Here is a 13,429-nt window from a genome sequence, read left to right as displayed (position 1 = left end):
TGTAAGAGATAGCGGCTTATTTATATGGATGGGTGGTTTTGAATTTTTTTCATTTCCTTAATTTGTATTTAAATTAGTACTTTTTAAAAGAAAAAGCACGTATAAGCCCATAAGGTGCTAATTTGGACGGGGCACAATTATTCATATATATGTATAATTGCACACAAAGTATTTTTCTCACAATATCTAATACAATCATTTTTATTAATCCGTTCAAACGTAGATATTTCTATTATGAAAAAATTTCATTCCCTACCTGAAAGTGCATTATTTTGGGTGAATCACTTCTGGTGATGGTAAAGAATTACAAGTAAATCAGCCTAGTGTCATGTGTTTAGAGTAGCGCTCGTGTGGTGTCTCGAGGCCCTCTTACCCTGCGGACCAGCCTTACTCATCATATCGGTCAAACTGGTTTTGCCCTCATCAAGGAAACGTAAATAGCTCTCGACCAGTTGTGCTTTTCGAATCGCTTCGATCCCTTTCATAGTCAAGTCCAAGACTAGCGACTAGCGACAAGCTACCCAAACTTAACTGGGTCGGCATGCTTGACTCGGTCAGACCTTAGTGTCTAAGGTAGAATAACACTTAACTCTATTGTTGCTCCCTACCTATTTTATGGCAAGCTAGCCAGTTGGTTCGTTCATTCATTGGGTCTAACACGTTCACGCAAATAATATAATGCATGACATTAAGTTGTCTATAAGTAATCAACTCAAATTGAGATGGCTCAGAGTTTAACTTAAAATCTTATAGTTAATAATTCAATTGTCTAACTAACTCGATAAGGAATTACACCTTTGGTGAAGATATTTGATGTAATCAATATACATAGATGGTTGTATCAATACAAATTCACATGTGGTTGATGTGCATATCATAATATTCCTTTTTTTAGGTGTGTTTTGTGGTCAAAGTTGTTGAAGTTTGATTTTGTGGTCAACCCTCACGAGACAGAAGTTTAAGGCAACACAACGCAATTGGGACGGTGTAAGCGCATGGGAGGGTAGTCAGAGTGAGGGGTGGGGCCGGGTGAGTGGACAGTGCGAGCGGACATGGCAACCCAATTACGTTTCTAAGTTTGAAATTTTGTCATAAGTTGGAATTTACAACTTTGAATTTGGCTAATCGTATAATGTGGGATGAATAGCAATAATAATGTTTCACATTTCAGAATTCAGATATGCATGCATGCATTAACCCATGCCGTGCTATACACGATTACAACTTCGGAAATATAGTGATCAATTTTTTAATGACTTGCAAACATGGTTGCAGTAGACGCTACACACTAGTCGGGCGGTAGACTAGCGTTTAGGCAGCGACCTATGAAAACAAAAAAAATACTTCATGTGTGTGGATATATGTTATACATTATATATATATATATATATATATATATATATATATATATATATATATATATATTATTTATATCTTACTTCTCTTATTTATATATAAATAACTAAATTTAAATATATATATAAATATAATAAAAAATAACAAGACCGACTCACCCGAGTTAACTCGGATAACTCAGCCTAGTTGGGCGAGTTAAATTGGCCGAGTCGGTCGCCAACTCGGCCCAATCGGCCGAGTTTAGGCGATAGGCGCCGCCTAAGGAGCAATTCACCTCGGCCTAGGAACGCCTAGCGCTTAGGCGGCCTAGGCATGCGATTTTTGCAACCGTGCTTGCAAAAGAAATTATTAATTTTTTTTCTTTCTTTCCAACAGTTTGAGTCCCTAACTCCAATGGCCCCTCACGCCCCGACTCGACAGAGCATCTAGAAGGAAGAAGCCCCCTTGAGGTTGCTCCAACACTGTTGCTGGTGACAGGGCTGGATTTTAGGGCGTGCAAGATGTGCAACAACACATGACCCCAAAATTTTGGAGGCCCCTAGTCCAGCCTTGTCCTAAATAGTTAGTATATGTATTTGTGATTATATTGGCCCATAATTAGATTTTTTACATTTTTTTCTTTGCAATTTTCTTCAATCCGCAGTCTATTTTATACTTTGATAGAGTCTCACTTATTTGCCAGGGCTACGCAAATAAAAAAAACTGGCCATAACGGGTGAAACCCGATTCTTGGTCTTTCTTCTCAAACTTACTCCTGTGACCAATTGAGCTGTCCATGCGAGCGAAAGAAATTATTAATTACAATGACGGTTGAGTGCTTTGTAATTATAGCGTGCGTAATATTCAAAATCCACCAGCCATGGAGGTTGTTTCAATCAAAGTTTTTGTTTGAAGTTTCTAATGGGTCAAGACTGACAATTACTAACTTGTATTCTGATGTTTTTAATTGTCAAATAGTGCATTCATTTATCTTCAAAAGGAAAGACTGACGACCGTTTACTCTTATGCTAAAGCAAAACTAATATTACATTCTTTTTTTTTTAACAACTAATATTACATTTTTCAATTCACACCAGAAGATCGAAGTTTAGGTTAGTGAATACAACTGTACACCATGAGGGATGTGGAAACTGGCAACTGGCAAGGGCCAATATTTTAGGCCTCAAATGCAATTCAAGCTATATATATTTTCGTTTTGGAGACAACTTATCACCTCTTTTGGAGCAATAGATTTCCTTTTTAAGTAATAGTGAATTAATGATAGAATTGATTATTCAGAAATAGTCAATCAATAATGTGACTGTTTGATTTAGTTTATAAAAGATTATCAAGATAATGTTGTATTGAAATGTCAATAAAACACGTGTTTGATTCATGTTATATGAGATTTTCAAGAGAATGTCATATACTTATTTCATTAGCTTTAATTATTCCCTTGTTTCAAGAGGATGTCACATATGAGATTTTCAAGAGATTAGTGAAGTGTTAGATTATAAGACTCGATGAACAGCGAACCCAAAACTCGATCAACAATCACTTACAAACGTTTCTCAATTTTATGTACTAAAAATGATTTTAAGATAGCAACAATTTCTCCTAAAAATTTGCAACTTTGTCCTCTCTCCCTCTCTTTTCTTCTTTTCTTAGGGAAAAGAGAATGGTATGTAACAGTTCAGAAATCCACGAGTATAAAGTTTTGTCTTTAAACAAATTCTAATTGGTATCATCATCGCCCCACGCATCATCCTTCTTGTTTTGTCTTGAAAGTATTCGGTTCTTCCTCGCTTCTTCCTGTCTCCTCAATTCTCTCGACCCAAAATCCGAAGGTAGCTTTATACCTATACTTTGAGCGATCATTCTCTGGGCAGTTCGAGCTGATGTCCGAGGCCTTTGACGAGGTGGCTCCAGATCTGCACATTCAATGCTAACTCTACTTAGTGCCAAAAACAAAGTTTGTACTTTTTTCGAGTAAAAAAACAAGAAAAAAAAACATATTGTGAGTGCAATGTGCTTCTGATATAAAATTCATTCTATAATAGGCATCATTATATTGATGGCATTGCCAATACAACCAATGAGGATGCAGTAAAAAAGATATAATAGGCATCATTATATGGAGTCTGGGACAAGAGGAGAGAGAATACTGAATGTTACCTCTAGGTGGAATTGACTTCAAAAGTTCATCATCCTCATTAAGAATATGCTTTGAAAATGGCCACTCAATAGAGCTACTTGCTTCAAGAGCTGCATCACAACATAAATAAAACAGATGAAAACTCTCTTTAATCAAGCAGCTGAAGGAGGATATTGTGGATTAATAAGATTAATGATTTCAATTAAGTGATATGTTTGGTTGGGTGAGTGGCATATTGAAAGGATTTATATGCCTCAATCAAGAAAATGTGTTTTGAATGGACATCTGAGAAGAGGAAACCATTGTCTCACAGAGAGAAAGCAATGAACTTCACACTGCCAACATGTCAGAGGAGATTAATGGAAGCAAGTAGCAAACAAAAAGCAGTCATTAACTAATTCAAATGTCTTTAACCTTGATATAGAACAACAGTGGTGGAAACTCCAACTTTTGTTTAACAAGGTTTGAAGATATGATAATGAAGAAAATTCCAGTCTGATTGATGACTTTCCCAGCAGTACAATGGTAAATTAGTAAATGCTAGTGAACTCTAGAAACTCAAAAAAAGAAAAAAAAAAAAATCACATTCCTAATGCATGTTATCAATAATTAAACTCCATCATACATGCATTGGTCTTCTGGTTCAAAGAATCCAGTAAGTGCATGTACTTCCCATTGGATTCTAAATATTGGCATGTCAACCTTAATTTAATAATTTTCTGAAATTGGTCTGGCTTTGTTTACTCCATCAAACCTACTAAGGTGAGATAGAAAATGGAATCTGTGGCGTTAAATTTTCTCGGGACCAAAAGAAGTAAGGAAGCACTCAAAGCTTGAAGCATCTCTGATGCTCCAAAGGATAATTCAAGTAAATAACATTAGAATAGAAGAAGAAAAAAAAAACACACACACAGACACACACACACACACTGTAGCTGTATACCAGATTTGGTTTTATTGTGGGTGAAGTGATCTAAAAACTTGTGTCATGAGAATAGCTAAACTGAGGGATAGCTATTCCCATCTGAGATCAAAATGGGTGCTCAAGTTAAAATAATGAAATGAGTGAATTTATTAGAGCAGAACAAAATTACCTTCTGATGGAGTTCTGAAGACTGCAAGTGCAACCTCATCATTGACCCAACGAATTGCAACCTGATCTTTTTGCTTCTCCAGTAATTTCTCCAAGTCAGTTGTCCTAGTACTTTTTGGAAAGTCAGCCAGAACAAGGACATGGCTGGTGCCATATTTTACTGAAGTTTTGCAAAGAGGAGTTAATATTTTCGTGCACGAGTGAGAGAGAGTTAGATCAGAAAGACAAATGAATGGAAACACCACAACAAACTGCAATTACAAATCAGTGATTGAGAACACAAATGCTCTTATGCAGAACAAAGTCAAAAGCTAAAACAAGTTCCTTGAAGTTCAAACATCAGTTGAATTCAATCCCAAATAATGATTAATTGACTACTGTGATAAAAAGTTGTAACACTAAGCCACCAATATGGTACACCTATAAAGTGTTCAAATAGAGGATTTTGAACTCAACATGGGCTTTTTGCATCTAGTTCTGAACCAGAATGGAAGATAAAGGAAAATGGCTAAAAAGAATCTGATGCTCTCTGGAGATGTGTAGGCAATGTAGGTTTCTTTTGGTTATTAAGCACATTATGCAGTCAGTCCTCTGCATTCATTAACATTAAGATTGCTTTTTCATATGACCAGATTCCAGTCATTCTCAGTTTTGATTAATCTAGGAAAGGATTAAGTCTATGCTCTTCTTCTCTTTTTTTTTTTTTTTTTTTTTTTTTTTTTTTTTGCCAAATTATAGCATGATTGCACAAATATATGGTAGTATAGGTAAGTGTCAAACCAATATCATCAAGAGGCACTATCTCATATATATATATATATATATATATATATATATATATATATATATATATATATATATAAAATAAATAACTAAAAATTTGTAGGAGAGAATGAATGTATTCGCAATGGAAAATATCGAATGCATAAATGAATTGAATAAGAAATTTCTAATATTTGTGTATAAGATACATGAAGCATGTATATATAAGTAAAATCAGTAAACAAAAGGAACACTCTTAGTAAACAGAGAAATTATCGGCTGGCATCAGCATAAGCACATTCTAGTACATTAGTACCAGACTGAAAAGGTCAACTTTGAGTAATGGTAATGGCATAAACTTACAATTCAATGAATGCGAGCTCCCTTCTGTACTATCAGAAACATCATCATCCAAGTAGTCAAATTTACGCCCTTCAGACTGTTCATCACTATACAATCCATATTTTTGATATAAGAAAGCACCTCTTCCACGTCTTTTGGGTGCTTGAACTTTTGAATCCTGCAACGAAAGATTGGACACTTCTGGCAAGCTTGATGGTGAAAGCAATTCATTTGGATCACGGTCAGCTATAGCTTCCCAATCTGTATGTTCCATAACTAGTCAGTTGAATAATCAAATTTGAAATATATAAATATATATATAATTTTTGGGCTCCAAATAAACATTAGGGGAAAAAGAACTAAAAAACCATACTATGATATATTATTATGACTAAATGTCCACAAAATTCTTAGTCACAAACAGCTGGACTATCATGTTCAGTAATCATGTCCATCGAAGTTTCAAACATTGGAGTAAAAGACATCCCATTACTAGTTACTACATTATTTGCAAAGCTTAGCTGATCTCAAGCTCAGAGATATTATTAGTTCAGATATAATAGTGTCAGTGAAGCCAAGTAGGGCATGCAACAGGGACAGACAAAATATACACACCATCAACTGAAGAACCACCTTGCTTTGAGCCATCACCTTGCAAGTCGGAAGAGCTCTCAAGATTACCTTCGCAACATAAACCGCAAATTTTCAGAATACAAAGAGAAAAATAAGCGCAACAACCAGATGCTCGAAGAAGATTAGGTGAATAAGTGACAAACCAAAGAACCTGAAAAGTAAAGATATGTTTAAGTTGCAAAAGAGACACACAGGATTACAGGAAGTTAAGTAATACAGACTAATATTCCAACAAAAGAAGGGAAATGAGACAATACTATATTCTGAAATTCCCTTGCCTCTCGATTCCTTAGAAGACTTATTTGCATCATCAGCATCCCTGAAACGCAAAAGTATCCAAAATTCTCATCAATTTGAAGAGCCATTGCCCATTGAATCAACTAGAGACTTCAAGAAAATACAAAAACAAAACAAAAGAAAAAGTCCTTTTCATATCCTAGTTTTAAATTAGTATTTTTCCCACATTTTTTTTTCTTTTGTGTCATCATAGCAGAATTTTCATGATAACCTAATTGATTAAAACTAAAATTTTCTTTAAATTCAAGAGCCACGGAATCTAATTCTTGGTAACCTAATAGACACAGTAAAAATAAAAATAAAAGAAATTACTTAATAAAGTAAAATAAATAGAAACCATTTCTTGAGTTTCTTACTTCATTTGATGGGGAAAAGGCAGAGAAATTTGTTCGAGGAGGAAAGCGCGAGAGCGAGTCTCTTCGGCCTTGATAGAGAGACCTTGAGTCGCGTAGAGCTTGGACAAGTCCAGAAGTGCAGCTGACAATTGGCCCAATTTGGAATCCGTTTCGAGCTTCGACACCACGGTCTCCAGTAAAGAAATGGCCTCCTCGACTTGGCCGTCGTGTACGAGGTCCTCCACCGCCTCCGTCCAGTTGCCGATATCGGCGGCGGCGGCGGCGGGCAAATTGGTGTTCTCCATGCTTCTCTCGAATTATTCAATCGTCAAGGAATTTAGACTATGGTGTATTCCGCACTCAAATATACATTGACCCGCAATCCCCAAGGGTAAAACGGGGAAAACAACCACATGAAATACTTCTTCATTTCCCTCTTTGTTTTAAACTTTACAAAAATGCATTTTTCAAAAAAAAAAAAAAAACGATATACCACATTTACTTCATTACTTGTAGGAAGTAGGAACACATTAAATAATTTTTTTTAAAATAATATTATACAAGTAATATGCTAATAATTAAATTTTAAATAGTATAATTTTATTCGAGTTTATCCAGTGATGCCAAGTTGATTATACAGTGTCCATTCGATTTAATTAAGCCTACATGTATCTGATTTTAATGTGAACCGTGTTAGCACAATCTACATTTTAAAATTATCAGTCCAAACCAACACAAGCATTTAATTAATTTAAATTTTTGGTTTAGCACTCAAAAGGTGGAGCTAGCTCACAAGGAGATGTTGGCTAGAAACACATCGGATATATTTGAAGAAGTTGGGGGAGGATAGAGTGTAGTGAAAGGGTTAAGACTGTGATAGTGAGTCTCAAATGTTAGTAGCCTAAGGGTCATGACCCTAATAACCCTAGGAGTTATATGCAAACACTTGAGTATAAGTGTGCATATGGTGAGATAAAGTTGTAACTTGTAAGAGACTCAAGACTTTTATCCTTCATTTAATTTGTAATTAAAAGTCTTATACTATTTGTAAGGCTTACAAAATTGTTTAAAAGTCTATTCAATCCCCCCATCCTCTATAAACTTTTTACTTTGTCTTGGAACCAATAGGGGGACGCTAAGCCCCAGTCCCAACCCCAAACCCAATTGTTAGGTGTCCCGTGGTCTGGTCACTGGCCACGACACGAACAAGCATGGACACCAATGGTCGAATTTTGCCAAGTAGGGCCGATATTGGCCCCAGGTATAGCCGGGAATGGTGGTTGGCGGAGGTGGCATGTGGTAAGGGTTGTTAGACGTGGCTAGGTGATGCTTGGACACGTGTGTGGATGAGGGGCTTTAGAGCACAAGGTCCACTCTTTATTCGCTAATTGGGAGCTCTTGATGTTAGGAATATTTGTAAATAGATTTTGATTTTCCCTAGTGTATTTTATGTTGAAAAATTAAATCCTCAAAATTTCATTGTAAAAATATATTCAAAATAGTCTAAGTGTTAACTGAGGCTTGAACCTATTCTCATCATTCATGTGGGAGTGTAAACCGGGACACCAGGTGCCACTAGACCACAAGGTCTTTGGCAGGAGAAGAGTTTTTATTCGAGAAGAAATTAAAGAAGAATTTATTTGAGCAAAAGAAGGAGAAAAGGTTTTATTTGAGCAAAAGAAGAAAAAAATTAAAGTTCATTTGAGCAAAAGAAATTAGAGAATAATTTTTTTCTGAGAATAAATTAGAGTACAAGTTGATTTAATTAAGGAAAAAAGGTGATGAAGCGCTGGATTCACAAATATGCATTTATTGAAAATCAATTTTGAGCACAAGTAGAAGCGCCAATTTTGAATTTGAGCATAAGTTAGAGAAGGGATAAAGTTTAAGCATAAGTTGGAGAAGAGATAAAGTAAGAGCACAAGTTGGAGGATAATATGCAGTAGTGCCAATTTCTAAATTGAGAACAATTTGGAGCATAAGTTTCAATTATAGCACAAATTACAGTGAGCATAAGTTGGAGCACAAATTACAGTGAGCATAAGTTGGAGCACAAATCAAATTAGAGCACAACTTATAAGAAGCAAGGATTAGAATACATATTGAAGAATGAAAATTGCAGAAGAGTTTACTACAGAAGTTACGTCGTTATTACATGCCATAAACTCAACTGCATTCAAATTCACATTTCTACAAAAGATCCATGAATGATACATGCCAAATGAGGAAATGTTTTAAAAGCCAATAAAGCTTGATTCCTAAACCAAGTACTAAGGAGAAAATTTTCAACACATTCAATCAAGCTGCTACAACGGCCAAAATTACATATCAAAATTTCAACACATCAAATTAAATACAAATAGTCAAGATTAAAGATCAATATTTGTTATTTCCAACGGACAAATTTTTTGATCATCTATAAAAAGTGCACGAAGACATAAAAAAAAAAAAAGTTGAAATATACATCAGAGAGCACTTGACTTTATCCCTGGACCAACACTTGGACACTATAAATATGGGATCCTATTCCTCACCAAAACATCATCATCTTATCAATGAGCATTTTACTTCCTTGGTCCATTGCCTTCTTTCCTTTTGAGGAAATTTGCTTATTACTTTGTTTAGAAGTTGTAATAATTGATATTAAATTAGGCTTAGATTCGATGCCCAATTTTAATATTGTTCATTAGGACTGAAAGTCTGAAACAACACATGTTGCGGAAGGTTTTATTTATGTAATTTTGATATTAGTTACCTAGTTTATAGGGGTCTAATCGAATAAAATAATCAAATTCTAATTACAACAACTAAATCTCCTAAGAATCTAAATAATGGATGGAGACTAACAACTTAAATAATATTATTTGAGACTTCTATTGACATTTTGGGTCAAGAACATATATTTATCTTTTCGTTAGTGTTATTCTCGATGGCTTTCTTCCAATACTCGATCAGTATTGTGTTTCATGGATTAGAGGAGAACGCCACAAGTGTTTTAGTAGAGGAACTTGGCCTAAATGAAGTTGAAGTTTAAGGTTTTAAAACTTTTAGATCAGAAGACGTTTGGTTCAAATAATTTGAAATTACACCAATAATGTGAAAAAGACAATGACCGTTTTGGTAACATAGTTAGATTATCAGTCAATTTTGATTTATTTAACCACTATTAGCTGTTTGATTTGGTTAAACAGTCAATATGAGTGTTTGATTAATTAAACTTTTATAACATATTATTGCTCCAAAATACTAAAATTCAAAAAGTTGTTCAAAGCTGATTTTTTGATTAGCAGAAAAAGTCATTTTGCATATAATAAGCTATCAACTAACATCTAATTTACCAAACATATTTCTACCATTAACTAGTCAAACCTACTAACACGATCAACTAACAGTTATTTATCAAGCACTCCCAATGTGATATTATCTTAGCTTGTTTTGTTCACATTAATGAGGTAGTAATAAGGTATGACTTTTAAGTATTGAGTTAATTAATACCATCTGAGATCCTTCGATTATAGTGGTTTTGCCACGCTTAGTCATAAACTTTCAAATTGACCATCAGTGGTCCTTTGACTTTTAAATTGTTATCATCCGCCGTCCAAGTTAATCACTCATGTCGTCCCATGGTCTTTCAACTATTAAATTTTAACTAGCCATGGACCTTTCAAGAGGACCACGACTGGTTAAATTTCGAAAGTTGAAGGACTATGTGTGGTTAACTTGGACCATGAATGGTTAAATTTGAAAGTCGAAAGACGACAAATGGTCAATTTAAATAATTAGAACTAAACATGGCAAAATCACTATACTTTGAGGATCTCACGTGGCATTAACTCTATAAGTATTCTACGATTGCTTTTCAATATTTTATATTTGTACTCAAAATTAAAGAAATAAACATTACAAAGTAGTGGTTGCAAGTCATAACATGTGGATTCTATGGAAATGTCAATTCACTGTATTGTCAATATGAAAATATTTATTGCTTTGTCCATATGTTTTTTAATATTTTATTTTTAAAGGTGACTATTTATATTTAGAATTAATCTTTCAAAAAATACACAATATTACATTCCTATCCTATATTTTAACCAAATACATAAGATAATTATATTATTTAGGTAATTTTACATGACTACACACATTTTAACAAACCTTTAAAGCCTCAAAGTCTAGCTTGCCAAAAAATATTTTTTATACACACTACATTGATTCATACAATGAAAATTGTAAGTGTCCAAATGTTACACATTTGGACCACCTTTAATTGGTTTAATTATTAGTCAAAAACCTTAGTTTAAGTTTTATTAGTTAGTTTTGTCCGTTCCCTTGTTTAAAGGCAGAATTCTCTTCACACAGTCTAGAGCAGCGCCAGTGAGCAGTCCAGTGGACGGTTTTTATTCAAATCAGATTTCAGTCTTCATGATCCACGTTTTACTCAGATCTGCACTTCTGGTTGAGCCTTATTTTGAGTGGTTTTCAGCTGCAAATATTGAGGGAAGATTGGTTAATAGTTTGGCTATAAATATAGCTCAAACTCATGTGATTCTTTACACGCTTAATCTCAATTCTAATCCCACTTCAATTACTCTTTCGAATCAGATTTTACAAGAGGATTTCATACTGGTTTCTCACAGTTCTTCACGTGTTCTTGTCCTGGTTGCTTGAAGGTTCGGCCGTGTTGGTGAACCTTGATGAATTGCACAGTGTCAGCTTGAAGATGAGGAAGGCTTAGCTAGGAGTACTTTTTGTAACCATTAGTGTAGGATGGTTGTTGTGTGACTCCTTGTAACCCTTGTGATCATCTAGTGGATTGGGCTGACGTGAAGTGCCCCGTAGACGTAGGAGTGGAGCTCCGAACTGCGTAAACAATTCTGGTGTCTGGTTCCATTTTATTGCTTTATTGTTTTATGTTTTTATTTATCTGTTTTTATAGTTTAATTCTTTCAAATGAATAATTCCTTTAAAATAACGTTTGGAACCTTTATAGGAAATTGTACATTCAAGACCCACAATACAATTTCAAAAATTTTGTCAAATTATTTTCATTTTTCAAACTTATGTTAGTAAGTACATCAAAAACTTAATTTTAAGAGTCCATGAATTTCTAATTAATAACTTACTAATACATTAAAAGTATGTCAGAAATATTTTATAAGTCTGACAAACATTTCAACTCACCATAACATTAGTGTTGAGCGGATGTTAGTGAAGGACCAAGTCTAGCACAGATAGCTAGAGAGATTGTTGGGTAAAGGACTAAAGGGCCAAATCCAGTACATTGCTTCTCGAAAATGTGGCAGAATAAGAAAATAAAGTTACATATTCGCTAATAGTTAGTTATAGCTTTTAGCATAGTGATAAACGCTGGATCCTAACAAGTGGTATCAGAACTAAGTCACGGGTTCTTGGCATAGTGATAAACGTTTGATCCTAACAATTCTAAATGATTTTTTATTATATTATATTATTTTTTGATGTATTGATACATCAAAATTTATTTTTCCTATGACATTTTCGTCCCAGCTCTTGGCATAAGTCAAGAAATGTTCAAATGTTGTTGATATGTCATAAATATGTTGAAAATTTGATATGGGTCATGATATGTTTGAAAAGATATGTTGAAAGCGTCTTTATGGTAGTGATAAAGTCTAAGTTCATTGAATTATAAATGACCGAATTAGTCGTAATTTATCAAAAAAGTATATTCATGTCATCTTGCATTATAAAACAAAAATGTGCATAAACATTGCAACGTGAGTGATGAGTTGTGACTGTACTGTGCCAATTAAACTCAATATCACATCGTTTTAAATTATGGGACATCATGCTTTACAACGTTGTGATGACCTACGACGTAGTCTCACTCACACCCAAACATATATATTATGTACGTAAATGACGTTTTAAAAGGTTGTGGGTAGGGGCAATATTCAATCCATAGGTTTTAATTTCTTGCATGTAATGTAGAGTCATCATAGAGCGAAATGTAAATATTTTTGCATGCACGGATTAATATATGACTATGTTTTGCAACTTTTAAGCCCATAATTATAACTAGTAGTAAAAGGAGTAATGTAACATTATTTATTTATACTTGCATAGTAGTCAGCTCCTCTCTGCCAATGCCCAACAATCACTTATCACCTCCCATTACACCTACGAGTTTCAACTGTCTAGCGTCAAATTTTGATGATAGGAAGCTAGATTTCACCCTCAGCTCTAAGCTAACGCTCAACAATCAGATTCTATATATCATCAATCAGCTTCAATTGTCTGACCAGCCTCAAATTTTGATGACAGGAAGCTAAATTCAGCCTTCTAAGCAAACGCCCAACACGCGTTTATGTTTGTTAACTAACTAACTAAAATGGTTAGCTATGCATGTACAATATAATGATACGCATGGCCGGACATTGTATATGTATGATTTACGGGATGAATATTGAGGGATGAATAATAATATGGGGTTGATCG

General features: G+C 34.4%; 1 protein-coding gene across 2 annotated transcripts; it reads right to left on the bottom strand.

The window, feature by feature from the left end:
• Window positions 1–2,859: 2,859 nt before the first annotated feature.
• Window positions 2,860–7,317, bottom strand: LOC116014885 (coiled-coil domain-containing protein R3HCC1L). Of its 2 annotated transcripts, none has more exons than XM_031254845.1 (7): window positions 6,974–7,317; window positions 6,599–6,639; window positions 6,303–6,368; window positions 5,709–5,948; window positions 4,585–4,743; window positions 3,511–3,600; window positions 2,860–3,266 (listed from the first exon to the last, which is right to left on the bottom strand). In XM_031254845.1, the coding sequence occupies exons 1-7, from the start codon at window positions 7,255–7,257 to the stop codon at window positions 3,070–3,072; spliced, it is 1,077 nt and encodes a 358-aa protein (XP_031110705.1). In that variant the 5' UTR covers window positions 7,258–7,317; the 3' UTR covers window positions 2,860–3,069. The 2 variants fall into 2 exon arrangements, with proteins under 2 accessions (XP_031110705.1, XP_031110704.1); XM_031254844.1 differs by having other exon boundaries at window positions 6,578–6,639; window positions 6,974–7,316.
• Between the last annotated feature and the right edge of the window lie 6,112 nt (window positions 7,318–13,429).

This window comes from Ipomoea triloba, chromosome 4 (assembly GCF_003576645.1).
Source record: "Ipomoea triloba cultivar NCNSP0323 chromosome 4, ASM357664v1".
Classification (NCBI taxonomy): domain Eukaryota; kingdom Viridiplantae; phylum Streptophyta; class Magnoliopsida; order Solanales; family Convolvulaceae; genus Ipomoea; species Ipomoea triloba.
The sequence above is the reverse complement of the archived record's forward strand: the minus strand, read 5'-3'. Positions and strand labels throughout refer to the sequence as shown.